Source organism: Drosophila yakuba, chromosome 3L (assembly GCF_016746365.2).
Source record: "Drosophila yakuba strain Tai18E2 chromosome 3L, Prin_Dyak_Tai18E2_2.1, whole genome shotgun sequence".
Taxonomy (NCBI): domain Eukaryota; kingdom Metazoa; phylum Arthropoda; class Insecta; order Diptera; family Drosophilidae; genus Drosophila; species Drosophila yakuba.
The window spans coordinates 10,183,492-10,211,043 of record NC_052529.2 but is presented as its reverse complement, the minus strand read 5'-3'; the positions used below and the strand labels follow the sequence as shown (position 1 = coordinate 10,211,043).

General features: G+C 42.8%; 3 protein-coding genes across 12 annotated transcripts in view; 2 read left to right on the top strand and 1 right to left on the bottom strand.

Moving 5' to 3' along the window:
* Positions 1-21,674, top strand: part of LOC6533572 (zwei Ig domain protein zig-8) — a 39,586-nt gene extending 17,912 nt beyond the window's left edge. For 7 of the 8 annotated variants that reach the window (XM_039373774.1, XM_015194668.2, XM_015194670.2 and 4 more), the window contains exons 3-8: positions 12,195-12,406; positions 13,859-14,069; positions 15,159-15,296; positions 17,872-17,999; positions 18,501-18,669; positions 19,281-21,674. In XM_039373774.1, the coding sequence (XP_039229708.1) occupies positions 12,195-12,406; positions 13,859-14,069; positions 15,159-15,296; positions 17,872-17,999; positions 18,501-18,669; positions 19,281-19,621 (1,199 nt within the window). In that variant the 3' untranslated portion in view covers positions 19,622-21,674. The remainder of the gene's footprint in view (positions 1-12,194; positions 12,407-13,858; positions 14,070-15,158; positions 15,297-17,871; positions 18,000-18,500; positions 18,670-19,280) is intronic. The other variant, XM_015194669.2, reaches the window with a different exon arrangement.
* LOC6533574 (antigen 5 like allergen Cul n 1) lies at positions 1,282-2,600 on the top strand. Of its 3 annotated transcripts, none has more exons than XR_006245176.1 (4): positions 1,282-1,461; positions 1,524-1,930; positions 1,990-2,474; positions 2,563-2,600. XR_006245176.1 is itself a non-coding variant. In XM_043207009.1 (3 exons), exons 1-3 carry the CDS (start codon positions 1,312-1,314, stop codon positions 2,264-2,266), a joined length of 834 nt encoding a protein of 277 aa, XP_043062944.1. In that variant the 5' UTR covers positions 1,282-1,311; the 3' UTR covers positions 2,267-2,600. The 3 variants fall into 3 exon arrangements, 1 of the variants encoding a protein (XP_043062944.1); XR_006245175.1 differs by having other exon boundaries at positions 2,529-2,600; XM_043207009.1 differs by having other exon boundaries at positions 1,990-2,600.
* On the bottom strand, positions 16,074-17,115 carry LOC6533573 (scoloptoxin SSD552). The gene is made up of 2 exons (XM_002094247.4): positions 16,844-17,115; positions 16,074-16,788 (listed from the first exon to the last, which is right to left on the bottom strand). The coding sequence occupies exons 1-2, from the start codon at positions 16,967-16,969 to the stop codon at positions 16,171-16,173; spliced, it is 744 nt and encodes a 247-aa protein (XP_002094283.1). The 5' UTR covers positions 16,970-17,115; the 3' UTR covers positions 16,074-16,170.
* Positions 21,675-27,552: the final 5,878 nt, after the last annotated feature.

The following is a 27,552-nucleotide window of genomic DNA, read 5'->3' as shown; positions in this document are numbered from 1 at the left end:
GAAGACTTATAGCGGAGGAGGGGGTGAGGGGGAAAGCGGGGAAAGCAGAGAAAGCAGAGAAAGGGGCCAACAGAAAGCGGGCTCTGTGAAACAGAATGAGATATTATGTGGCAAGAGTTGCTTCACCAGTTGGCAGTTCTACTTAATTTTTGATGCGAAAATGCCACTTGAGTCTGCTCGAAGTATGCAAGCATTTTAGTTTTACAATTTCGGCTACGTTTGGCTTCAAATTAAGTGGACTTTTCGTTGGAAATACCGCAGACATATGAAGTCCTTAAAGAAAGCTATTTACTGTAAGTGGAGTATAGAAATTCCAAATACAAAATTGGTAAGGCAATCATATCAACAGCTTTAAAAAAGAGTGATAAAACGTGTGATAAAAAGTGATAAAACGTACTCCCTTTTGACTACAATTTCTTGATAACTATTTCATAAATTAAACCTATTTTTTATAATTATAAAATATTTCTAGATCGTCATAAGCATTTGAGTTTAGTATAAGTTATGTAGCATCCCGTCCAATTAAATAATTGAACTACTTGGGAAACCTATCAAGAGTTTCCCTAAGACTCAAGACTCAAGGCTTGAGCATTTCTGAAAACATTGTAAAGCCACCCTCGTAATCTTCTGTCCCATAATGAAAGTGAAAAACTGTTGCAGCAACAGCAAACAATTTCGCAGCCGAGGAGAAAACTATTTCAATTGAGGTAGAAAATGAACGACAAGGACATGGCGGCATTTCCCTCTGGTTTTTTTTCTCCTCCCTTATTTTCATTTTCTTTTTGCCATTCTATGTTTTTCTTGGTCTTGCCATGAATGGATGCCCACCTCCCTGCATTTCGTTTTGTGTGTTTGCAGTTTAAATTGCGCTATGAAAGGAATTTTTTGGATTTAAGCATTCGTTTTCATTTGGCTTCTATTTCTTAGTTTTCTACATCTTTTTTTTCCTTTTGGTTTTTTTTTGCTTTTGCCTAGGATGCCAAGTGGGATAATATGTCAAGTGGCATAAGTCGGCGGGGAAAGCGGGGAAAGCGGGGGAAACTGGGAGCACCAGGCATTGATAGGATCGAAGCAGGTGTCATCCCAGTTGGCAACCAGGTCTTAACTTGGTCATTTACGGACGACTAGCTGTGTTTGTGCTGGCCCGGCTTAGCCCCAGTTTCAGTTTGAATCAAGTGGCAGTGGCAAAAACAGCTGTGGCAAGTGCTCCGATTGGGAAACAGTTGTCTCCCCTCCACATAGCCAGACTTCTGGGCAGTATAAAAGGGGAACTCGGTTGGCAAACGAGCAGTAAAAGAGTGTATCAGCAGCATGTCTACAGCGTTGGCAGTGGCCCTTGTGCTCCTTGGATTCCTGCAGGTTGCATTCAGCCAGGACAATGCCACCGCTGCCCCCACGGACTATTGCCAGAGTGGTTTGTGCCCCTCGCTGAAAAAGCACATTGCCTGCAAGAACAAAGGGGTAAGGGTAAAGTTACCCTGGACCTAATAGTTTGCCTTCAATGGTGGTATTATTTGCTCTAGGAGTTGGGCAAACAGTGTGATGCCGGCGCCCATTTGGTCAATCTCACTGGCCTGCAGGACCTGATCCTTGCCGAGCACAATGCCCTGCGAAATGTCCTTGCTGCTGGGAAAATCGCCACTTTGCCACAGCCCGATCGCATGGCCACACTGCAGTGGCATGCAGAACTGGCCGATCTGGCCACACTGAATGTGCAGCAGTGTGTCCTGCAGTACGACCCTTGCCACAACACTCCCGAGTTCCAAAACTCTGGCCAGAACTTGGCCTGGATCAACATTACCCTGCTGCCTGAAGGGAAAAATCACACGGATGAGTGCCTCGTAAAGGAGTCGATTGGCGGCTGGTGGAATCAGAGCATCAACATCACAAAGGAGCAGTTGCAGCGTTTTCCCAAGGGAAAATTGGGAGAGTGCGTTTCGTTTCCTTATGTTTATATTCCTGTTCTTAAATGATGTATTTCCCAACCAGTTCCATGCGCAATTTCGCCGTCATGGCCCGCGACAACAACACCTTTGTGGGCTGTGCCGCCTTGAGATTCGAGAAGCCCGCAGGACATCCGCAATTCCTGTTCGCCTGCAATTATGCCAGCAATTATGTTCCCGACTGGCCCATCTACAAGGAGAAAGCCATCGGCTGCCAGTCCGGTGCTGACCTCAAATATCCATCGCTCTGCAAGGCTGGTGAGCAGTACCAGGATTTGCCCGTGGAGCAGGGCGGCAAGGGGAAGCGATTTTGGACGCTCTAGGAGAGTGGAGAGGGGTGGGGAGTGCCAAAAATAACACCCAGCTGAAGGGTTGGAGTGGGTGGAGTGGGTGGCAGGCGCACTTACAGTCTATTTAACACGTTGATTTGTGTCGCAGTGCGTGGCGGTCATATATCATCTCACAGTCGCATTAGCATTAGCACAGACACCTGGAGAGGTAGTGATGCCGAAAGCTTTACATATATAAAAAGTAAGTGAAAAAATATAACATAAATAAGTATAACAATTTAACAGAAAATTCTAGATAGCATTGTATTAAAATCTCGAATTTATTCAAGGAGAATAAAGATAAAAGGATGCCATACACAATGTAAAAGGTGTAGCCCAGTACTTTGTATATTTCGTTGAAGACTTGTTTAAGAAAGACGTTTTTCCTTAACAAGCAAACTGCTTAAGGGAATAATGATGCGCCCACTGAATAGCACCATGTGTAAGTACCCTGTAAAATAGCTATAAACTGGCTGAAACTACAGCTCTGGCACTCACACACTTGCCGCCCCCAAAACCATCATCATTCTCATCAGCAGCTAAAATATGATACGCGTTGTTTGGGCACGGGAAAAAAGCGAGCGAGACGACGACAAGTTGGCATCTAATTTTAACGTCAATATACAAAATGTAAAAACGTGTCTTCATCAGCTCGTAATATAGAGACCTCCATTTCCACCACTCCCCCTGCTGCGACCACTGAAATCCCTAAGTGCCTATTAATAATGCTGCCGCGGCGGCCGAAAAAGAAAATGTAAAATGTTTTTCCTTGGATCTGCATTATTTTTAGTGTCCGTTCGCGATGAGGCCTACGTTTAATATGCCGTTACTTTGTCAAATCCGAGGCTCATTAAAGTCGAGCGAGAAAAATAGGCAGCATTTTTGTTCATTTTTTCCGCTGCGATAATTAATTTCGTACTAATGCTGGCCACATTCATTATGGCTTAATTAAAATTCAACTGGAATTAGTTGACAGCACCTCGAAAAGCGACCATTATAAACTTATCAAGCCGAAAATACATATATTCATAAATGCTCATGTATATCTCTATTTTTTGTGCTAATTACGTTTTGGTGCGTTTTCAGTTTGTTCATTTTGCCTGAATATTAAAATCACTACAGTGCCGTTTTTTTGTTTGCTGTTTTTGGACCCTCATTAAATGCGTGTAAAACTAACATGGCCCACAACATATTTCACGCGGCTCATAAAAGCATAAATATCCGCATAAATAAAATAGTTTACAATGTAATGTCAGTGGTTAGAGTGATATAAATTATTCTCTTCTCTGCACTGGGACAACAATGTTGGCTTTTGCTGGTTTTTACTGGCTTTTGATGGATGTGGGGGATGTTTTTTCCTTTATAGGGTGCGTTTTATTTACGACGATGCCTATCAGCTCAGGGAACCAATTTATACTGCTACCTTAAATATTATTTTAAATAAATGAGAAAAATGTTGGTTCAATTTGTTTGGAATTTATGTCTCAACAAATTAAATACCTGCATGCACATACATTGCACGTTAAAATAAACATAAAACTATTAATATAGTGCCACATGGTTTAATGAAGTCGTAAAAGATTTCTCAGCTCTTCAAGCTTTCCACTTGATAGTGAATGGGGTATTAATATTTATATTCCGTGATGTCGAAATCAAAACAAATCAAATTCCGTGTTGCTCAGAGGGAAATTCAATGGACTGTTCGTCCCTGAACGCTTCACAAACTTGATTGTTGGAAATGAATTGATGGGCCGAGCTGAATGAAAGCGCCAATTTATGGCCTAAAGGAGGACTGTGCGTTGCATAAATTGTGGCTGAATTTAAACAAGTTAATGTGATATTAGTTGGAAGCGGGCATAAATTATGAAAGCGTGTGCTACTGGGGCAGAGGGAGAAGAGAATAAACAAAGCTCGCTTGATTTACTGCTGGCCATTTGACTGTTTAATGAGCACTCAGATGTGTCAACAGGCTATATGGAAATTTATTTAATTATGATTCATAAGTCACAAAGTAGCTTACAGCCGGCGAAACATAGCAAATCCCATTCTGTCCGCACTCTCAAGTGTTTGAAGTTGAGCGCCCTGGCTGGCAAAAGTCTGGAGCTCGGACATGGCAGCATCTAAGAGGCAATCAAAAGTTTGGCCCAAAAGAAATGGCAACAAGAGCGCAAAATGGCAAAAAGCGAAAAGGCAAAATGTGTATAAAATCAAAATTGGCAAAGCAAAACTTTTGATTTATGCAATTTGCGCTAAAAATACAAATCCATTTGATCACACTGGACACTGGAGTGGAGTGGAGTGGAGTGGGGCAAATAAAATTTGGCCAACAATTCCAATAAAATGGCAAAGCAGGCTTTGATTTATTTGTCCTTGACGGGGGACGTGGGAATTCCCCGAACGCAGCCGCAAATGCCTAGCCCCGCATCTCTCAGGACCCAAATGTCATACATGGAGCATAATAAATGGGCTAGTAAAACTTTGGACAGGATTGGGACCCTGAGCATGGGCTTCTTGTGCCTTGTGTCAAGTCAAATGCAAATGGCCGACAAATTTGCCAGGCTATATGGCGATATGCAAACAGAACGGATATATGCTTTGTTTATGTATATATGTGACCGCAGGCTAAACTGGCCGCAAATTTCCACACAATTTATGCGGAAATTGTGGAGCGGAAGAGGAGACACGGCGGATCCCATTGCCGGATCATTTATTTTATAGTCCGTCGCTTTAAGTTATTTTTCTTCATTATTTTTTATGTGGCTCCGAGCGAAAACAATTGCCAACGGCATTTGGCAATCAGTGCCAAATGTTTGCTCTGTTTGCGCCAATAATTTATACGAGGAACAAAAACACAACAATCCACAGAAGGCAGACGTCAGAGGGCCATCACACATACGCCACGTTGGCCGGCTGAAGCTCAAGTTCATAGACAGGATCTTAACGGCACAGTTCATTAGCGGTCCCTTTTGGCCAGGAACTTGGTTTATTAATCCTCCAAGGAGTCGAGAGACAAAGGACGGCAGTTGTCATTAGGGTTCGTCCTGCGATTTCCGTCTCTCTCTCTCTCGACATAAACACCAAATTAAGTTTTAGTGTTTCATTTATTTTTGGCACTCACTTCACAAGCGTGTGTTCGCTATAGGGATATACATACATGCATATATGTAGTGTGTGATTCGGGCCTATTTGTTTTTATGGCCCAAACCATGAGCCCTGCGGTCTGTGTAATTTTTGGCCGGCTGCTATTGCCTTTTGATTGTTTGTAATGAGCTCGTCGTCCTGCTTATGTGCGGGGGTCATCAAGGATATGAATAAAACAGCGATCGAAACAACCCGATAAAGTCTGGGCAAATGTCAAGTGAGCTCTGCCAAAGCCATTCATGTGATCCACTCAGGAGGAAGGACTTATGGTGATAGGATTACATGCGGATTTGCTCTTCATATTGTTTTCATTATTCAATTTTAGTATAACAATTACCAATTAAACAACTTTATGGCTCAAATTAAATCCTTTTGTATTTCTCATTGCTGCTTGATTTATAAAAATTGTGTTGGTTTGATTTTTTATCGTCGTGTTTCGATTAATTTGTGCTTTAATTGATTCGTTTGAAATTTGATTCCAGCTGATTTAATTTATTTGCCAATTTCATTCGTTGTTTATTCAGCTCATTTGAGCATACAATTTGCTTTGCTTGCACAGTCATTTTTAGCGACAGGTGCATTAATATTATTTTCTAGTTTTTAACCACTTTCCACTTTCCTAAACAGCTGATCAAAAATGTTCAAAGGTCACTCTTAATTTTGTTGCACTTTCAGCGGCCAATTGTGCAGCAAACATAATTCAATTAACGCCTGGCCATTGGATGCCGCCACACAGACACCCAAATAGATAGAGAGGGGTATAGGCGAAGAGAAAGAGAGAGAGAGCGATAGAATGGCCGGAAAGTGGCGCTTTACAATTTGCGCAATTTCCGCCTGTGAACAACATCAAACAGAAAATCTCCACTCCATTCCCGAATAAAAGCAAAAACATAAAAACTTTGCTCTCGTTTGATGTGTGAATTGCGCAAATATTTTTGTTAAAAAAATATACGCTCCTCCTACTCCGTCACTGAGCATTTATCATGTTTTCCTATACGTTTTGGCGGTTTTTTTCCCCAGAAACTTGTTAAATGAAAAACAAACAAAGAATGTTTGCACATAATGCGATTAGCGGCCTCGGCTTCGAATGCCATCGAAATTTATTAGCCGCTTATGCAGTCCGATTGAAGTTTAATTGAAAGCGTAACAATATTTACCAGAACAATATTAATTGACAGTTGATGTTGCGTGTCAGTCAGATATTTCATTTTCCGTCTCAACTCCTGGCCACTCAACACAGATGTCCTTCTGGATCCACCTTCCTCGACTCTCCTCCACTTCCATCCACTTTCATCCACTTTAATGCTTCGCCAACAGCGGAATCTAATTAGCATTTCAAACCCCTCCGGCCGGATGGCCTGGCTGAATAACAATAATTGCTTAAATAAACACCACGACAAATGCGCATTAATAAACATCAGTTGGCTGAAATATGAATTATGGCAAGCCCATCTCGAGTCCTGGACTCCAACATGCAATCAAGTGCACGAACAGGAGAGCTCGAGGAGAGCTCTTTGTGGGTTAAAGTCGAGCCATCGGCAAAGTGCAACGCCATTTGCATGTCGGGTTGGTCATTCACGTCGCCATCAACTGGTTGGTGGATACAGTGCCACTCGAAAGTGCAGAACGCACTGCAACTTGCAAAGTATCCTTAATGCAGTCATCAGAAGTCAGATCACAAAAATAGCTCAGATACAACCACGTTATTAACTATTAATAACAAAACGGAAGGCATAATATAACATTTTTTATAAATTTTTACCATGTAATTAACCATTAATAACAAGGGCAAAGGCATAATATATTTATTATAATATATATATATAAAGCATTGCTAGCAAAAGTTATAATTAAGTATGGCTCTCAGCGTGTTCACTTGTTAGGACTAGAAAAACATAACTCCTTCTCTAAGCAATTTCTATAAATTATACCTCAGCTCCTGTAAAGCGTTCCTCTTAATTATATATGATGGACTCGTAATTCTTAGGCGGCTCGGAATGAAAAATTAACCAAATTATATTTATGGTCCGCAATGTAAACGACATATGCATATAGTATGCTAAACAGACAGTGCGTGACGCTCCCTCGTTCTTGGACTTCTTCGTTGGACTTTAACATGGCAATTATGCATTTTTAATCAAAAACTACCATAATGCTTCCGGGAAAAGCTTTTCTATTGATTTTCTGTGTTAACCAATTGACATACATCCAATAAGTGAGCCAAGTGAACCCTTTTGAACCCCAACTGGAAGACACTATATATTCCAATAAGCCAAATCAGACATGGTGAACGGCAAATCAAATTGTAAGGAATCATTCCGATTCAGTTTCTGGCTACATTTGCATACAAATGCAGCGGGGATTAAAATCAAAATTCGATATGCCACAGGCCACACACCCACACACACAGGAGCACCCTCTTCGAGAATTTACCCAACAATATTTTACTGCTCAAGACATTTCCACATTGTTGTACGAGAAATGGAGAACCCTTTCCCCCTTACCCCCTTGTGAGGAGAAAAACTTACCCAAGTTCTTCAATTACAATTTGATTTGCAAATGACACAGAGAGAAACATGCCAAGGAATTGAAGTGGAAAACTTGGCAAAGTCGAGAGGGAAAATGAGGAAAATGCGACAAGTCGGGTTGGGAAAGTTCAACACGAGCCGAGCACGGCGCAAGTGGAATTAAATGTTTGTTAAAGGTTTGCACTGATTAAAAATGATGGAAGGCACTCCCTAAAAACTTTTTATGAACATAAAGTTCGGATATACAATCCTAGATAGGAGCCCTTCTAAAAATTTCCATCATCAACAGCGCCACGGGCAATTGAATCCTTTAAGCCGGGCACTCTTTCATGGCTGCCGGCAATAAAATGTTGCAACATTAAAAGGGCGGTGCACATAAATAAAAAAATCGCTGAGTAAAAAATTGGGTTAAAAATTAACTACACCAAATTTAAATCAACTCCGGATGGGTTGACTGAGGGGGGAGGAATGAAGTTTTTCGGGGGAAGGGGGGGATCTCTGGCTGTTGCCTGTCAGCGAATCCTTCGAATCCTTGGGCGGCCGTAAAAAATCGACTCGTTGGGCAGGCTGAATACGGCCGGAGTCCTGGCAGCCGTAAATAAAGCGCCGCAAACATTAATAACTCCCATTGGGTGTGTTAACAAGCAATGACCAAAGAGGGCCGTACCCGGCAGGACTGGGATTTCGGATTCGTTTTCCTCTGTTTTCCCTCTGTTTTTCCTCCCATTTCCCTGGCATTTTCCACCTTCCCCCCCCTCTGCCAATGTGCATAAATTGCAGTAAAAATGGCGCAAAATTTTACATTTTGTGGCTGTTGTGAAAAACGATGTGCAACAAAAAGTCCAGTTGAGAGCGGAGTGGAGTAAAAATAAGTAACAAGTAAGCGAGAAACTCGCAGGCATGTAAAAATTGCGCATACGCCAGGTGCGCCGCGCCACATAAAATGTTTGAGTGATGGAAGCCGATGGGCGATGGGTATGAGCCATGAGCCAGGAGCACAGGAAGCACCACGAAGGTGGGTAATGCATGTAAGACAATCATTTTGACAGCACTCTCCGCCGTGTTTTTAGCCCCGGAATTGGCCTCCGGCTGTGTGTTACCCATTGGGCCGTCGCTCGCCTGGCTGCCTCCTGATTACTATGCACTTTGATACTTATCTTTAATTGAGGTAACATTCAGCACGGCTACGAAGGATACGAAGGATACGAAGGATGTTGGCAGACCAACAAAGGCTCGTCTGCCACGCTACGCTGAGCACACTTTTCATATTCGCAGTCTGTGCCTTTCGGTCTGTCAGGATCTGCTTTTGGTTGGCAGTTGGGCATGGAAATGGGTTTTTAGAGGGAACAAACAGTGTTGGTATCTCTTTTTTTACTTTGGATACATCTGCTTAACAGGTATTTGAATTTGAAAGATAGATAATATCATATGAAAAGTGGAGTGCTCTTTTAGAGCAAGTCTACAATTTCAAATATATTGATATAATAAGGAAGAAATATGTTCTTTAAGTTCAACATTCGTGATAGCTGATTAATATTTTACAACTCAACGAAGTCCAGAATTATTGATTATAATCAGTAATTACTGCTGTATGCAGGAAGAGCAGGCTAACAATGATAAATGCACTCAAACGGATCCTCACAAAATTGGGTTTAATGTGATTTAACAGCCACTCCCCGGGCCAGTTATGCGTTGACCCCTGCCATATTTGACCTGGCGCCGCAGAAGTAGTTCAACTCTGTTTCAATTAATCGTTAACCCTTCCGGCAGCTCCGCAGTTCGACGTTTGCCGCTGCGGTTGCCCAGTGCTTGCTTTATAAATATTTAAGACCATTAAACAGACAGCATGCACACACACACACACACACACAGACACACACATGCATACGTAATGCTGGCCAGGACTAAGCGTTTTATGGCCCTTCCACACAGCCGATTGCCATTGTTTCCACAGGGCGGAGCCGTAGTTCTGTGGCCATGGATGGGGTCGCAGTGGAAACTGAAACTCCCTTCGCAAACGCAACCTCCTTCCACATTCGTAACCATAATCGTCATCGTTATCGTTTGTACTTGGTTCTGGGTTCTGGGTGCTGGGTGTTGGGTGCCGGGTCCAATTGTTTTGCCATCAGGTGAGCTGCAATGTCTGCGGCGGATGCCAAGGCTAATTTTGCGTAAAATGAGCGCTGAGCAGCCGCTCGAATGATTCATTATGGTTCCCCAAGGAGTCGTTGCATGCGCATATATGCAAATGAACGGATACGACGGAGCCGAAGGGGATGTTTGGGTTAAAGGACCTTCCGGTGCCTGGGGGCCAATGCAGCCGCACGGCGCGAATCAATCATAGATTGTCAACGGCCACGATTCGCCCGAGTCGGTGGCGTATACGTGATGTTGTGATGTTGGCCCCTCCCAGCGGGCCCACTAATTGATTTATTGCCCCGAAATTAATTCCAACCCAGCACATTAGTATTTATTGCGCAATCTGCAATGGCGATTACGAAGTTACGAAGTCGTACAGTCGGCACCTTGACCTTTAGCTGGGATTTTTGTCATGAATCCGCTTTTTGAATAATTTTCATTTTCAGATTTCAGATTTGCCCGCAGCTTTTTGTTCGCCCTCAAATTGCTGCCATGAATAAATGAGTTGCTCAAGCGGGCCGAGTACAAAAGCCTGGCTAACGAGTCCGTACAAACAATCTGTGGACATTGGGGGTACCATCATTGGCATGATGGGGTACACCATGGCCCATGGACCACCCACCCACCTGGTATTTGCTGTTTTATATAAAAGCAATACGCATATGCCCGACATGCCAATGCAGCACTGCTATTTGCATTCACTTTTCTGCAGTGTTTGCCCCCAGGGGGGTTTCCCCCATCCCCCCTTGCAAGCCCCCTGCAAAAAACCCTATGGAAAGCTCTGTGGAAAACCCTGAAAAGCGCTTGTAGGACTTCTGGCTGCCCAGGCTGCTCTGGCAGCTCTTTAAGTTCTGCGGTTCGTTGCTGGCTTCGGAAAACTGAAGTTCTGACTAAACGACACTTGGAGGGGATACTCGTATGCAGGGCGAACAAACCGAATTTCGCCGAATTGCCACTCGAACAACATGAAAGGAAGCACACTTATTTATTGTTTGTTTACCATTTAAAATCAATGTAAATATATATTTATGCAATTGAAGTTTACGTGAAACGCTCTCGTATTTGCAATAACTTCTGACCTGAACTGGCAAATCGAATTGCCTGCCAATTAATTTCGCCCAGTGCAGCAACTCGAAATGAGCATTGACTGATGCCATTACAGATGGCCATTGAATGGATTTTCCGACCAAAGGCATTTCCTTTACAGGCAGCCTCGAATTTTCCTTTCTCAGCTTCGGTTTGCGGTAGAATTCCATTTCGGTTGCTGGCAGCTGGAATGCAGCAAATACTCGATTCGATTGCCAGAGAAATGGAATATGGTATTTTTGCATATCCATCGCACTTGCAAATATAATTTAAGCAATCTTTCATAATTCTCCGTGATTTTTTTATTGCTGTTTCGGTTTTATTTTACCCACTTTAAAAATACCCAACTATGTACGTATATATGTATGTACCTCTGTCTGCACTTAATTTCGTAAACAGCAAAGTTTATGAGCTGCGCCATTTGGGAGTCCGCTTAGGTTGTTGTTTGTTTGTTTGTTTTGTTAGATTCTGGATTCCTTTTAGGCGGAAATGAAATTTTTACAGTTTTACAGTTTCAGAATTTTGCCGTAAAAGGGTTTCATGATTTGCGTGTTTTAGGGGACTGGGCTGGTTTTGAGTGGGTTATAAAAGCTTTTTGCCTTTGCCGCTTTACAAATACCGACTGCGAAGTCATAGAAAGTCGTCGTCGCGTCGAGTAATTAGAAAATTAACCCCTGCCAGCAGGCCATAAATGAAAATGAAACAACAACTGTGTTTTCGCAATGCGAGCAACTAACTAAACAACAACCACTGCCACTCCACATGGTCGCCACTTGGAAAATCAGCCAGGCGAAGGCCACTTAGTGACTCTTTTTTTTTTTTAGAGCGGAAAAGCGCGAAAAAACGAGGGGGTTATGTCATCGTTTTAATTAAAGAACGCGACTTTAAGGTGCAGCTAGCAGGAAGTTGTGTGTTATTTCACCATTTTTTTTTGCAGTGAACTATTATTATGGCAGGCCATTTTCGCACTTGACTATATCTGTGGCATATATTTTACTCATATCTTAATCTTATAACGCATTTTTCAGGGCTGGCCGTGTGCTACCAGCGGCAATCCGTAAGCAACAATAATCACAATAACGCCGAGGCGAAGCCCACCCACGCACCACCCTCGCATTATCCACATGGCCACAAGTGGAACGAGCCGTACTTTGATCTCACGATGCCCAGGAACATCACATCGCTGGTGGGCAAATCCGCATATCTGGGCTGTCGTGTCAAGCATCTGGGCAATAAGACGGTGAGTCCTGCGACTGTGGGATAACGCACTACATCACCAAACACGTGCCAAAAATCTAGACAACTATTTGGCTTTGTTTCAGCATATGTAAAATTAAAGAAAAGCTTAGGAATAAACGAACGTGAAATATGAGACTGTGCATGAGAATATTATGTAGATTTGCCCAAGAATTTTTATATTTATAGTTTTGTAAAACTAAAGCCAGCATATAATTTTGCACAGTGCATTAAGTCAACAGGAAGACAACGGCCGGAAACAGTTCGTATTAATAATCTTGATTTTTATTTACATTTAATAAACAAGGAGCCCCGAAATGGGGGCGGTCGCAAGTGTGGCGAATGTGTCACCATATATCCACTTAGATGGCCCAAACAGCAGAGCGGGGTTATTAAATTTGCTGCCAGTTTATTATGTAATACGTGACAGCAGCCGAAACCCAAACACACCCAAACACACACATACACACATGCTGACCACTTGTTTTGCCTAGTTTTTCCATGTCCTTTTTTTTTTGCTACGATGGCGTCACTTGATCCACCCAAACCAATTAAAGGCTCCTCTAGCCAGTTGTTAGCCCTTAAGTTTTTCGGGTAACAAAAAGTGTTGCCTTTCGGCTATCAAAATTAAATTGGTTGCCATAGCAGAGCAGGCGATATAATAAAGTTTTTTATTTTGGCCGCAGACACAATGCGCAAATATTTCGCACGCATTGGCCAAAGTGTAGCGTTTTCTTTTAGTGGGAAAGCTGGCAGGTGTTGGCAGGCCGAAAAACGTTGATAACGCTAAGCGATTTGGCCACGGTCATGGGGCACATAGATTTCCTTTAGGCCAAATCCGCTTCCGCAATCAACAAACTACACAGACGCACACACACTCGCACACATCATCCAGTTAACTGGCCGTGCTCGGTTTTTGGCCAACACTAAATTTATGGCCAGGCCAGGCTAAAGTTTACTTTCCAACTTTTTTTTCGGCCTTTTTCCTGCTTTCCTGCTGCTATTGCAGAATTAGACAGGCGGGCGCAGCCGGCAGGAAAGTGGAACTGCACAGATGGATGCCACACAGTTGGCTGACTCTGTCTGTCTCTTGGACTGTGTGTGTTATTGGTTAGACAGTTAGCCGCATAAACAAGGAGCCTCCGTGGCCAAAAAAAAAGGAGGCAAAAATACAAAAAAATAGCAGGCCAAAAGGACGGACAAAAATTTGTATCAAATGTAGTGGGCAATGTCGAGTGAATGTCGCAGCATGGGAAGTATGGGAAGTATGGGGCGTATCATTTTCCGGGTCTGTCATGCGTTCCGCACACTAATTTCAAGTTGTATGAAAATTCAGTCTGTGAGCTGCATAAATTTGCCCGTTTTTCTGCGGTGGCCAATGGCCCCGAACGCACTACAATCAGGCTATGCTTAAAGTCCTCGTAACAGCATACTAATGGAGGTCCTTACCCACCAGGTTGCTTGGATACGACATCGTGACCTGCACATCCTCACCGTGGGCACCTACACCTACACGACGGATCAGCGGTTCCAGACCTCCTACCATCGGGACATCGACGAGTGGACCCTGCAGATCAAGTGGGCCCAGCAGAGGGACGCCGGCGTGTACGAGTGCCAGATATCCACGCAGCCCGTGCGCAGCTACTCGGTCAACCTGAACATCGTGGGTGAGTAGATGCTCTTCTCCAGAGTTGATATCTATATAAAGATAATAGAAGGCGATTGCCAGTCAACCAAAATCATTGAAAAGTTATTCCAATGATTATAGATTTTGTAACTATTAAATAAGAAAGAAGCGATAAATAAGATCTTCATACCTTGAAAGAGAAATATCTTGTGAGTTGACTTAAAATCCAACTCTTTAACTTACAGATCAATAGATAAATCATCTAGTGTCACTTAGAGAAACATAGTTAAAGCAGACAATCTCCGTATTGAGAAGACTGTAAATCTACCAGAGTAAAATGTATCCCGCCGAACTCTCGTAAATTCAGTGACATTCCAGATCCATGCAGACTCGAAATAATTCCGTGCCTCTGTTTGGGGAATTTCGCATATTTCTCAGTATTGTTTTTACATATTCATGCAATTTTCAAGGGTGTAAATTATGCACACTTGGCAATCGTCACAGCAGGATATAAAAGCGGGCGCTACGCTGCCGGTAAATATGACAGGGGAATTTTTCGCAAAATTCTTTTGGGCAGATTGATGGACTGACAGGAACTGGCAGGAGCCACGGTGCACACACATAAATGGATATCGACAGGATGCCTATTTATACGGGATTTAAGGTGTAGATAGCGGGGCAAACCAACTGCGCAACGAAAACAGACGTGAATATTTTTTAAAAAAACATTTATCCTCTTTAAGCCTGGGGCCACAGTACGTTTTTATATTTTGCTTGAATTATTCCCATGGTTTTTCTAAATCAAGCGCGTAGCTGAATAAAAAATTCGGAATTGGAATAGAAATTTGATGGATAGAAACTTTAAGTTTCGTTCTTCATACGAGAGCCAACGAATTAGGTTTTAATTATTCAGCAGGTGAACTTGGCCCCCGCAATTATAATGGATGGTTTATTTCTATTTTTGGTTTTATACCCGCGCCGAGTACTTTGGCTGATTAGTTTGGCTACGGGCGTATTATAATTATTTCAACGTTTTTTCTATTTATACTTTCATATTTTCTTTCATATGTTATTTTTCCATTTTCCTTTGTTTATATTTTTGGTTACCCACCGACGTTCCGATGAGCAGACCTGATAGACGCCGAGACCAGCGATATGATGCAGCAGTATTATAACGACGACGCCTTCTATATAGCCGAGAACCGGGTGTACCAGTCCAGTAACGATGAGTTCGCCGGCATGTTCGGACCCATCCAGACAGTTGCGGGTTAGTTCCGGTGAACCCCTCCAGATCCAGACATCCTCTGCTCTCGCAGCACACTTATTTCTTGGCCGAGTGACAAGTCCGACCGCAGATAGAGGAGGAATTAGGTGCCAGACGGAGATGAGAGCTCTGCTCGAGGGCTGCCATGCATGCATATTATTTTTTAATATTTTACAACATTTTTCGTGCCAGCTGAGGGGCAGGATGAGGAGCAGGATGGGGGGCAGGATGGGGGGCAGGATGTGGGGTGTTTGTGGAGTCAAGTGCTGGGCGCCCGGAGCAAGCACTTTTCTGGCTCATGACGAACAAATTGCTTTCCAACAAGCTTTTACCCACTAACTTTGCCAGCTTGTTACGGTTACTGTTGCTTTTGCTGTTGCTGTTGCTGTTGCTGCTCCACCTATTATTTTCTACCTTTTCGCAATTTCCCGGTCTCCTTTCTGCAGTGTTGCCGCAATTCGAGTGCCAGATGATTGCCACATTCGCAAATAAAGCAACTTGAATAGCTATGAAAAGCAGAATTAAAATTGTTAAAAACAGTTATGGATACAATAACATACGTACAGTAAATTATGAAATTGAAATAGTAAACCAAACTATCAAGAGCTTTCTTTCTTATTTATAAATATAAAATTAAATATTTTAAACACACATCTATGTAGCATTTACCACAGTTTTTTTCTTTATTTAAGTGTTATTTTTTCATTGCATAATTTCATACAATTTAAATTTCGTCACCTTTTCTAGCACCACATCTCTACCCATAAAGAAAGCCAAATGTTCAGCACTGCCTTTCTTCCATTTATGGCCAAGTGGTTCGCACATTTAATTATACCCAAAGCCTTTGCAATATTTATTTTGCCGGAGATTCAGGGACTTAGTCATTCAGGGTCAGTGTTTTGCAAAGGTTGGGGTATTCATCACTCTGTCCATTGGCACACAGGCTGGCATTGAATTGGCCCTCCTCGTAGAGGTTTCCATTGGCAGGTGGTCCTGAGCTGTAGTAGCAAACGAGCACAAAGTGTATGTTCCACAGATCGTAATCCTGGCCAGCAGCACAGCCCATGTAGGCGCCGCGATCGTTGATGATATTTCTGATTTCACCTTCCGCATTATATATGGCTATATCCTCCATGTCGTAGAGCTCATCCAGCCACTGTTCCGCCAAGATGGTCATTTCGCGAACATTCGATTGTCGCATCACAGGTCGCGGGTAGAAATCCTCGGCGTAGTTGAAATGGGGATTCGAGAAGTCATCGGTGGCCACGCAGGAGTCGGCAGGCAGATCCAATTGGCAGCGTTTCAGGTGATACTCGGCCACCACCGACAGGTAGTGGTCCCATACCAATTCGGGCATTTTCCGGGCAGGTGGCAAGTCGACAAACAAGTGGCTGGCCACCTCCTGCCGATAGCCGTTGTGCAGACCCAGCAGATACTCGCGGAAATATGCCATATTAACCAGGCCATGAAAACGCAGGCAGCTCTCATCGAACATCTGCAAAGAGGTGTTTGAAATATAGCCATTCTTGTGACCAATCGATCCTTCTCACCATGTTGTTGTTGCATCCAATGTGCCGCTTGCCATGGCAGGACTTGATATCACAAAAGTCTATAGCAAAAATAGATCTGAGAAACAAAACACGACCCAGAAAAAGAGTCAACTGCAAGCGTTGCATTTCTGCTCGGAACTAAAAACTGAATGGGAAATTTAAAGGTGTTATAAGAGTTATGTACGAAAAACCTCAACTGCCAAATGGCAAGCAAAACGAAATAACTAAACAAATTGTTAGGCACAAACAAGGTACACAAAAATGCAAAAACTGACTTACAACTAACGAGTTTTATATTTTTGACATTTAATTTAGTGTAGCAAAATGATTTTCCGTGTTGGGCAATGCGAAAGCTTGAAACAAATAATATTGCTGGCTTTAATAACATTTTAATTAATATGACTAAAACCAATGAAAGTTTGATAATAATACACTTTGTCTTATGCCAACGGAGGGACAGAGAGTCTCCCAATGAAAATATTAAGTTTCCCGATAGATCCCCAAGTAGCATAAATTGAGCTGTTACCCAACTTAAAATCACTTTCAACTTTGTGCAGCCTTGTCCTTTTCAAAGTTTGCCTTTCTGGCCGCCTGACGGGCGGTAATCGATTATTTAACGTGCTGACTTTGACTGGCACGCCAGTTTTCCGCTCCCAGCTAACAGCTCTCTGCTCCGGAGTCCGGACTATGGAAATTGGCACAAAAGCTGGTCCCGAGCTGGACCGGATTGGCCTGGCCAGAAGCTGGGGACTTAGGTACACTACATGTGGGGCACATGTCACTGGTAACTGGTAACTGGTCGCCGGGCGATGTGCTGGAAATTGGGAAAACAAACCATTTCGCAATTTCACAACTCGTCAGAGATGGGGAAAATGGGAAATGGCGCTGATTAGGCGACGTAACACAGTGATTAGCAGAGCTCGGGAATTTTTGGGATTTATAAAGGGCATGGCAGAGGGATTGCATAATGGATGGCTGTGCAGCCAGTAAATATCTCACTCCCTCAACCATTTTCCACTCATTCGCAGTGCCCACGGCCACCATTCTGGGAGGACCTGATCTGTATGTGGACAAGGGCAGCACCATAAATCTCACTTGCATCATCAAGTTCAGCCCGGAGCCACCGACCCATATCTTCTGGTATCATCAGGATAAGGTAAATATCTCTTAAAATCAATTTACAGGCTAAAAGTAACCAGCGCAAAAATACAAAAAAAAAAAAGAACAAAAATGCCAAAAAACAAATTAAGCGGCCGAGGGGCAATAGCAATTTAAGGTTTTCCTTTTTGGTGCCAAATTATCGTGCAATAATTGAGTTTGTGCGCAGTAAAAAGCGCAAAAGTGGAGCGTGTGCGGGGGGTGCGGGGAGGTAAGGATAAAGGGCGGTGCCACGCCCAGCCAATTGCTGCAGGATAAACGTTTTTAACTTTTATGAGCTCTGTGCTGGCGCCTCTCCAATGCGAGTGTGCCAGTGTGTGAGTTTGTTCGCGCTTGCTTACGCGTCGTATACGCAATGTATTTAATTTTGGCTTTTATGATTATGGGAAAACATGCTTTTGCATTTAGCCCAGCACTCAGCAGAGCTTTGGCGTTTCCAACGAGGCAACGTCGCATTTAATATGACAACCACACCCACGCTTATTTTTTCTACCTTCAGGTGCTCAGCGAGGAAACTTCGGGCGGCCGGCTGAAATTCAAGACCATCAAGTCGGAGGAGACCAAATCCATTTTGCTCATTTACGACGCGGATCTCCTGCACTCCGGCAAATACTCGTGTTATCCTTCGAACACCGAGATAGCCAGCATACGCGTCCATGTCCTTCAGGGTGAGTTGAGCTGCCATTCATGGCCCACGGTTTCTTTGGCCGGCTTTCGGGTTCTCTCACTTTAAGGCCTTAATTGGATGCTTGAGTTTGATAAAGTGAATTATACATTCATGCATCTGCTTGACCTCGATTTGTATGCATTAAACTTGCATCTCGTTCTCTCGTTCGTTCGTTTGTTGGGCCAACTTTTGCGCAATTTATGAACTGCTGGCCACAACAGATGAACACTTTGAAAAATAGAGACTTCAAGAGGTGGTTAGTGTGAATGAAAATTTAAAATTATGTATTAAGTACAAAGAGGTTTAATCTATTTTATTCCTAAACAACCCAAGAAAAGTAAAATATCTTCTAGAAAGTTATAGATATTAAAAGTAATTTTAAAATATTTGTTTTTTCAAATAACATATATTTTCATTAATACACTCTTAACTTGGCAAATTCGTTCCAATTTAATACCAAATGTAGACCTCTTTGTAATGCAGACAAGCGACAAATTGTTGTTCATTCAGCGCAAGTCGTGTGCCTCTTTCTCTCTCCACAAATCTGGTCATTTTCCACTAAACATTTTCCACTTTCCACTCCCCATTTGCCATTTTCCATTTCCCGCACAGGCGAGCGACCCGAGGCGATGCAAACGAACGCGGCACCGGCAGCCGTTGCCCTGGCCTCTTGGTCCTGTCATTTTGGCCAGGCCACGCAGGCGGTCAGGGTAATTAGCACAATGGTGGCGGCACTTGTATTGTTGGAGGCCTGCTCCTCGCTGCTCCTGCAGGGCGGTGGCGCTGGAGGAGGAGGAGCAGGTGGAGGAGGTGGATGTCCTGGAGGAGGATCGGCCGCAGGAGGAGCCACCACTCGAGTCAAAGAGATGCGCACAAGTTACCCGCTTGACCCCAAGGTGCCCTCGACGACGTCCGCGGAGCGTGTCAATAATGGCAGCCGGAATGCACGGTGATAAATTAATGTCGCCCAGTTGGAATTCCACCGCCAGTGCAGCGCCCGAGTGCAGCTGAAATGATTTATATTCGAAGTTACAGGAGCATCACAGGAGCAGAAGCAGAAGCAGGAGCAGCAGCAGCAGGAGCAACAGCATCTGAGTTCCTTCCACTCCAGCTGCATGTAATACCTATCTGAAAAACCAACTAATTATGCTAATGATGGAAGGAGGAGGCTGCTGAAGCTGCTCCTGGAGCTGCTCCTCCTGCACCTCGGCAAGTTGTAAGTAAGCGTGTTTCTAATTAAGTGGGCTGGGGATTAGTTAGTTAGGCGGAAATCGGAGCCATGTACATAAACTTCTCACGTAAATTGCCAGCACACTAGCGAACCTAGCTAAATGGAAAGCATTTCGAACGAATCATCAAATTAGAGAACTATATTCAAGTGGTTTGCTTATAGAGCCATGGCTAGAAGTTTATATAAATAATAAAGGAAACGAGAAAGGAGAGCAGGGGTGTTTTGGAGCTAGTAGAGATTGAAAAACAGTCATTAAAGTGTCTATGACCTAAGGTAATGCATAATTTGTTCTATAGCTATAAGGCAATTAAAATTTAATTTGTATATAGTGTAGCACTTGACAACTGTTTTTGAATATCTTCGGACTTCTGGAGGACGCCCCACTAGTAACTTAAGTATATGCATACGTAGCGAAAGTTTACTCAGATCGTTGTAAATACTATTGGGATTCGTTCTTGATTTATGTGTATGTGTGTGTTGCCCTTGGGTTACCCTGTATAGCCTAGAGTTTAAGCAATGTGTACATACTTAGAGATACAAAGTAGCTAACTGTTTTGACACGAACTTCTTCGAAGGTTCCTAAACTAATTTTCTATGAAATGTACATGTCCCATGGTCTCTCTCAATAATCTATGGGCACTTGGAGAATGTGAGAATGCATGAGAAATTCCTGCCAAAAACCCGCCTCAGTTTGAAGTGCGACTTTCCGGCTAGCAATTTATTTAGAAGAATTTCGAATTTCTCCAAGTCATGTGGGCAGTTCCTGTTCCCATTTACCATTTACCATCTACCAACTACCATCAACTCGAAGCAATTGCTGCGAGTTCATTGCTCTGCGAGTCCGGGCAAATTTAGAGCCACCCAGTTCGGCATGTCCGGTTGCATTTATATGCCCTGCCATACCGGAAAAAAGGCATACTGGGCAAAAGACGTGGCCGAAGACACAACTGGCAAGTCACTTTTCACTCTTGTCAACAAAATATTTGCATTTCCATTTCGGTCCGAGGCCGTCGAATGTGTTCACGTTTGACTTGGGTTTGCGCCTGGGTTTGGGTTTGGGTTTGAGTTCGTCTTGAAGGACTTTGCCCGGGAAAGCGGGCTCCTCTTCCTGTGCCACATTTAAAAATGTATGGGTTCCATGGCCGGCAAATGGGACTGAGTTTAACTGATCAAAATTGTAAATAAACCTGCATATATACCATATGAATAAACTATAAATTGTACTCAAGTATTCGTGTGGTAGTCATACATTACATATACGAAAACACAAACATAAGAATGCACAGTGCTCGCAAATCGGACATATATATATAAATATACATATATATATAGATATGGATTTATATACGTATATGGATGTATCGATATTAAAAATGTAAACCCAACGCATGCAAAATTAGTCGCGACATGTAAATGAATGTTTAATGGGTAAATTAATGTTGCCACAAAAAGGGACAGGAAAAACCATGAATATAATTGCAATTAAGCAAATAAAATGAAAAATGAAAAATGAAAATATGTTATAAGCATAATAAGGGGAAAAATAGCGAGTATTATTACAGAAGCCGAAAAGCAGAAAGCAGAAAGCAGAAAGCGGAAACAAAAACAAAACTCTGTTGACTTTTGTTGCAAACAAAATGGCAACGCATTATGAAGATTATGAAATTGTTTTTAATTTTTAAGCGCGTAGCCACATAAACATGAAAATCGGAATGAAAAATTTCAATAAAGTTTTTTTAGTTACTACCATCCAATGATAAATATGTATAACAAAAGCCTGTCTTTTCTCTGATTTTTTCGGGAGCCTGCGAGCAGTTGCCACATGCTGCGTCGAATCCGGGTAAGATTTATGCAAATATTTTCCATTGCCATTCATGCATTTGGCTTGGGAATTTTAATGGGCCACACGCACAAGCCAACAAAGGACAAAGGAATTTTCCGAAGGGAAGGAACCACGGGAGACTGCAAGTTTTCTCCGCTTTTTCGGGGGCGCCATTTTCCATTTTTCAGCCTAATAAAGCCGCAATGCAAGAAACAGGGCCGACCACCAAAACTGATGGCAAGAAGAATGGGCATTAAGTGCCTGCCTGCCAGCTGCCCTACGACTAACTCTGGGCCATGTGTGGCAGGACTCTGTTTGCGCTTTGGTAAGACATCAAAAGCTGTTAACATAAAAGTTTATTATATGACAAGTATGTATGTGTATGTGTGTTTGTCCTGGGCCGTAATATCTTGCCAAAAAGTTTAATAGCGCACAACGCGTCAACCCAGGACCTCTCCCACTTCACCCACTCCCACCCACTTTTCCACCGATTCCATCGAGTGGAAAGCGTAAGGAGCGCATGAGGCTCATGAAGCGGAAAGTTCCCACTCTGGTCGGCGGAAAGACAGGATTACCCAAGATGATGACGACGATGATTGGTTTTGGGACCACGGCCTCGTGTGCAAGATGGATGGACTGCACGGCTCGATAAGTCGGATGTCCTGCGGGGGAATAAGAGTAAATTCAAGAATGCATACAATCAAATTGCAGGGAATATCTGGATCTAAGGTTCTTTACTGTAATTAAATATACATTTATTAGGTATTATATTGAATTGGGGTTGGGTTATGACACAAGAACTTACTGATAAAAACAAGAGAGAACGCTATAGTCGAGTTCCCCGACTATCTGATACCCGTTACTCAGCTAGTGTAAGTGCGAAGGACAGTTTTTGGCGGTTTGTGGGCGTTAGAGTGGGCGTGGCAAAAAGTTTTTTGGCGAAAAGATAGAAATTTACAAGACTAATACAAAAATGAAAAAATATAAAAACATTTTTCAAAAGTGTGGGCGTGGCAGCTTTGGGCGGTTTGTGGGCGTAAGAGTGGGCGTGGCAAAAAGATTTTTTGCAAGTCGATAGAAATTTTCAAGACCAATACAAAAATGAAAAAATATTAAAACATTTTTCAAAAGTGTGGGCGTGGCAGTTTTGGGCGGTTTGTGGGCGTTAGAGTGGGCGTGGCAACATGAATCGACAAACTTGCGCTGCGTCTATGTCTCTGGAGTCTGTGTGCTTAGTCTCAACTTTCTAGCTTTTGTAGTTCCTGAGATCTCGACGTTCATACGGACAGACAGACGGACAGACGGACGGACAGACGGACAGACGGACAGACGGACAGACGGACAGACGGACAGACGGACGGACAGACGGACATGGCCAAATCGACTCGGCTATTGATCCTGATCAAGAATATATATACTTTATATGGTCGGAAACGCTTCCTTCTGCCTGTTACATACTTTTCAACGAATCTAGTATACCCTTTTACTCTACGAGTAACGGGTATAATAACCACAATGAATACAAGTTTGTCAGCTGCATAAATTGTATTTTTAATGGCACTTTTTTCCTAGCTTATATGTACCTTTTTTTAAAATGCTTTGGAACTTCGCAAGTGTTTGAAGTTCCCCATACACATACATATATAAAAGTCTTCCCCTAATGGCGGCAACGCAATTGCCGGATATTACCTTTAATTGCGCATAGCTCGGGTCACAGATGTCGGCGAGATGGGCACAGATGAAAGTTGGAATGCCTGGGGAATGTGGCACACAGTTGGGTCCGAGGAAAGGCAATCGACAAAAGGGAAAATAAATTATCATCATTGTGACATTTTCATTTGTCAACGTAATTTTCTCTGTGTCGCATTCCAGCGCCGCCTAAAAGGACACTACGCTCCTGGCAGGATCAACATAAATGTTTTCAAAAAAAAAGCCGAGCAATATGGCCAGGAATTTTACTTCAAAAAATAAAAGCCAGAGCAAAAAGAGAAACACGTTCGCCTTTTATGTGTTGTATGTCTCCTGTGGAGAGCCCTAATATTGCCGCGTACATTTTTAATGCGAAAGTATGATTTGATTTGATTTTATTTGGCTCAGCCACACGTTTCTTCGTCTGCAACCGAAGTTGCAATTTAAATTTGCACAGTGAACATAAATCAAACGACTAAGGCTTTAAACACACAGACTGCTGTTTCTGTCCTTGCGAAAATCCAGTACATGATATATTGGCTTTGCTGTGAGTCCTGGCAGGACCAAAGTCCTGTCGAATATTGTCCTCCAACTGCCAGCCGCAATAATGTACGTTATTTTACTGATTCTGATTTTGATGCTGATTCTGCTGCTGATGCTGATCCCCTCGTCCAATCTTCGAATTTGTGGCATTCTCAAGGTAAATGCTAATGGGCAATTTAAATGGCAGCATAGAGACCAGTGAAGACATTTTCCCATTGCTTTCAAGCGACTTCAGTTTACTTACTTTAACTCAGTAAAGTTTCGGAGTTTTCTCTGCAAAGTCACACAGTAAATGTTACCCCTCATTAGTGCTTAAAATCCCTGTCATTAATAAGTATAATTACTTCGACATTCCCTTAATTTGTGCCCTTTAAACTGGAACAATGAAGAAAAAAGGGAAAGCAAATTTGTTGGCTATATTGTTTACACATGTAATGAAATTTCTGTGGTTATTCGACAGGGAAAAGATGGGGTTACGAGTGCGTTTCCCTTGGCAATTGTTTTGGTGCCAGGTTTTCACTCAAATTTCTCATTTTTGTGCTTTAAAAATAGCAAATTAATTACATTTTACGCAACGTTGTTGACGGCAACAAAATACAAAAAAATGGAAAACATTTCCCTAGCTCATAATTAAATTTTGCACTTGTGCACGTGGGAGCAAAAAAATAAAACTGGGTTTAGATGGGGTTACATGGCGGATACGTATGGATTTTGCGGTTTTTGGGCTGGGGGAAGTAATACGGCTTTGATTAGGAAATCGGTTTAAATGGGTTCCCGTTCTAGCTGACTGTTTGTTTTGTTTGCCTGGAATTTCATTTTATAATTTTTCTGTGTGTGCGTTCTCTTGTGGTTTTCCCTCCCTGCTTTGGTATGTGTATGTGGGTGTGTGTGTGTGTGTGAGCCCGTTTTAGCCGAGAATTGCTTTTTGAATATGTGGGACATTGTTGGCGCTGTCTCCATAAATGGATAACCGAGTTGGTCCGAATTTGTTGCTCACTCGGTGAGCCCACTTTGGGCTGTCATTTTTGTGGTCAACACTCCCACTAAACACTAAAAACCAAAGACCAAAGACCCCAACGCAAAAGGTCCTCCTAATGCAATTTGTCATTTTCACATTTTGTTTCACTGGCTCTCTGGTTCTTTGGTTCTTTGGTGCTCTGGCTTTTGTCTCAAATGGAATTTTTGGCATTCCGTTCACATAAATTAGGCCCGACTGTCTTTCTCTGTTTATTCTTGCCAAAGCTGCACTCAAATTGCTCTGTAAATAATTATTTTTCCCATTTTGTTTGGATGCAAATTGTTTACTTTTCGCATAGTTCTTTATCTCGTTTTGCAGTTGGCAAATTTCATTAGGAGCTGTGACTGCAAATTACACTGGAATCCTCTTTCTATTGCTCTCACGGTTACACGAATGTTGTCATAATCGTTAATCCATATGGCCATCTGATCTGCACTAAGCCGCAAGATAACTCGATTTGCTGGCAACTGTCGTTCTTGGTCAATTTCAGTTGGCATCAAATGCAATTACCCATCTGCGCGGTGTGTGGGTGTGTGAGTGTATGAGTGTCTATGTGTGCGAGTGACCCACTAAATGCAGGAGGCTGTGTGTGGGTGAGTTCCCAAATCCGAAACAATGAATCATAGCTGCGCCAAAACTGGCTGGATTTATATCTATAAACATAAATTGTATCTAGCTACAAACTAGATCAACAAAGGAACACAATGCATACAAAATAATAAGTAAACAGTATTTTACACTGATTTTTCTTGTATATTAATATAGTGTTAATATTAGCCTAGTTCCTTAATTTCATTTGTATTATAAATCTTATTATAGCAAATCGCAATCAGTTGAATTCACTTATGCCTGCCTGCACATCCTGCCATTATACCGCCGCTTTAGTTCGAATTATGAGCTGTCAGTTGGGATGAAAAATCCCTCGATCCTGGTGCGCATTTAATGCCATTTAAGCCGGTTCTTTTCCAAGGCGGACAGTGTCCAATTGCCGGGCACTTAACTGAAATACAATTTTTATGGCTGCGCGGTGAAGTGCGGAGAATGTGAAATCCTTGGCGGCAGTGTTGTCCTCACTCCTCACTCCTCACTCCTTTTGCCACATTTATTGCATACTTTTGCGCTTCGCTCAACGCTCGACGCTCGAGTTGCGACTTTTCGCACATCCTTGTGACTGCATAATTTTGCCATACGGCATGCCGGCATATTCTCATCTTTCGTTTGTATTTTGCATGATTTACTCTGATTTCAGCTCGCTGCCCTCGCTTTCCTCGCTGCCTTCAGACTGCTTTTGTAGTTTTATCACACTCTTGACCCATAAATCAAACATGTGTAAATGTTTTCACTTGATATGTATGCACACACACACACACACACACACACACAGGCACACACATCAAATGCCTCTCTATCTATTTGCCCCGCATTCCCCAGGCGAAAAGGATGGCCATAGAGTGAAGCAAGGTCCTTCGTCCTGGCTCGTGCGTGTAAACGTAGCAGAAAGGCGTATAAAATATGCCGCAAATAGCTGCCTTCTCTCTATTCCCAATCCTTGCGCCTCATATATGTATATGCGAGTATACGAGTCCTGTCCCCAGAGTTTGCTGTCAATCCCTTTTGATGGGCCACTGACATTTTTGGCGGCCTGTCATGCCGTTTTTGTGCGAATTTTTATTGGATTAGTGGCCATAAAGTAGAATGAGTTTCGCGCATAAATTCACACATATTCACTATTTCTGCGGGCCTTAATAAATATCCGAGAAATGCCTCTGCAAAAGCCGCTAATTGTGTCAAAAAAATGCAAACACAAATATATTTTAGCAAATTGTATTTTCAGCTGGCAGGCTTTGGGGAGCCAAAACTCAATTTGTTGCAATTTAAATTTGAACTCTTTGCAATCGACGCTAATGACGATGTTGGCGGTGTGATTTTATGAATTTAATTTATCGCTCAACTCAATTAAATTAGCTGCGGTGAGGTGTGATATGCCAGTGTGTGAAGAACATGCAAATTGTTTGCCACATTCCCAGCTTATGAATAGCATAAATTCCGGGCTGAGAATTGGCCGCAATTTGTTGGCTTGGGCAGCGGCAAGTTTGTGACCCAGGAAGTGGACCCTGAACCTCTGCGTCCTCCAGTGGCCAAGGATGCAGCGGATGATGTCCTGGCGCCCTGGCACAAGCATCTGCAACATCACGTCTGTGTCATAGTCATTATAATGCCACTCGGGCGACGGCAGGGCCACTAAAAGTTATATGTGCCACTCCTCGCAGTGGATGACCTCCTTCCAGCTGCAGGCGGTGAAATGGCAAAAATGCAGGAGCAAAGTAAGGACGACTAAGAGGAGTCGAGTTCTGGTCGGGAACTTTTTCCATTTTACGCTCGACAGCCTTTTAAAATGTAATTTTTGCCTAATTAGCAACAAACAACGAGACAAAGTCTTCGAGTCCCTAATTTTGCCCTCGCTGCTCTGACAGCCTCACTTCTGCACTGCAGCAAATTTTCAAAGATTTTCATAAGGCCACTTATTGCGAGAGACTCTTGGCCTTTCTCACTGATAACAAAGACAGGGATCTATGTGAAA

What these genes read in the sequence shown, in the direction of transcription:
- LOC6533574 (XM_043207009.1), top strand. Translation starts at nt 1,312, where the DNA reads ATGTCTACAGCGTTGGCAGTGGCCCTTGTGCTCCTTGGATTCCTGCAG. An exon ending in TTGCCTGCAAGAACAAAGGG is followed by an intron (nt 1,462 to 1,523) that starts GTAAGGGTAAAG and finishes TATTTGCTCTAG; the next exon opens with GAGTTGGGCAAACAGTGTGA. An exon ending in CCCAAGGGAAAATTGGGAGA is followed by an intron (nt 1,931 to 1,989) that starts GTGCGTTTCGTT and finishes TTTCCCAACCAG; the next exon opens with TTCCATGCGCAATTTCGCCG.
- LOC6533573 (XM_002094247.4), bottom strand. Translation starts at nt 16,969, where the DNA reads ATGCAACGCTTGCAGTTGACTCTTTTTCTGGGTCGTGTTTTGTTTCTC. An exon ending in TTGGATGCAACAACAACATG is followed by an intron (nt 16,789 to 16,843) that starts GTGAGAAGGATC and finishes ACCTCTTTGCAG; the next exon opens with ATGTTCGATGAGAGCTGCCT.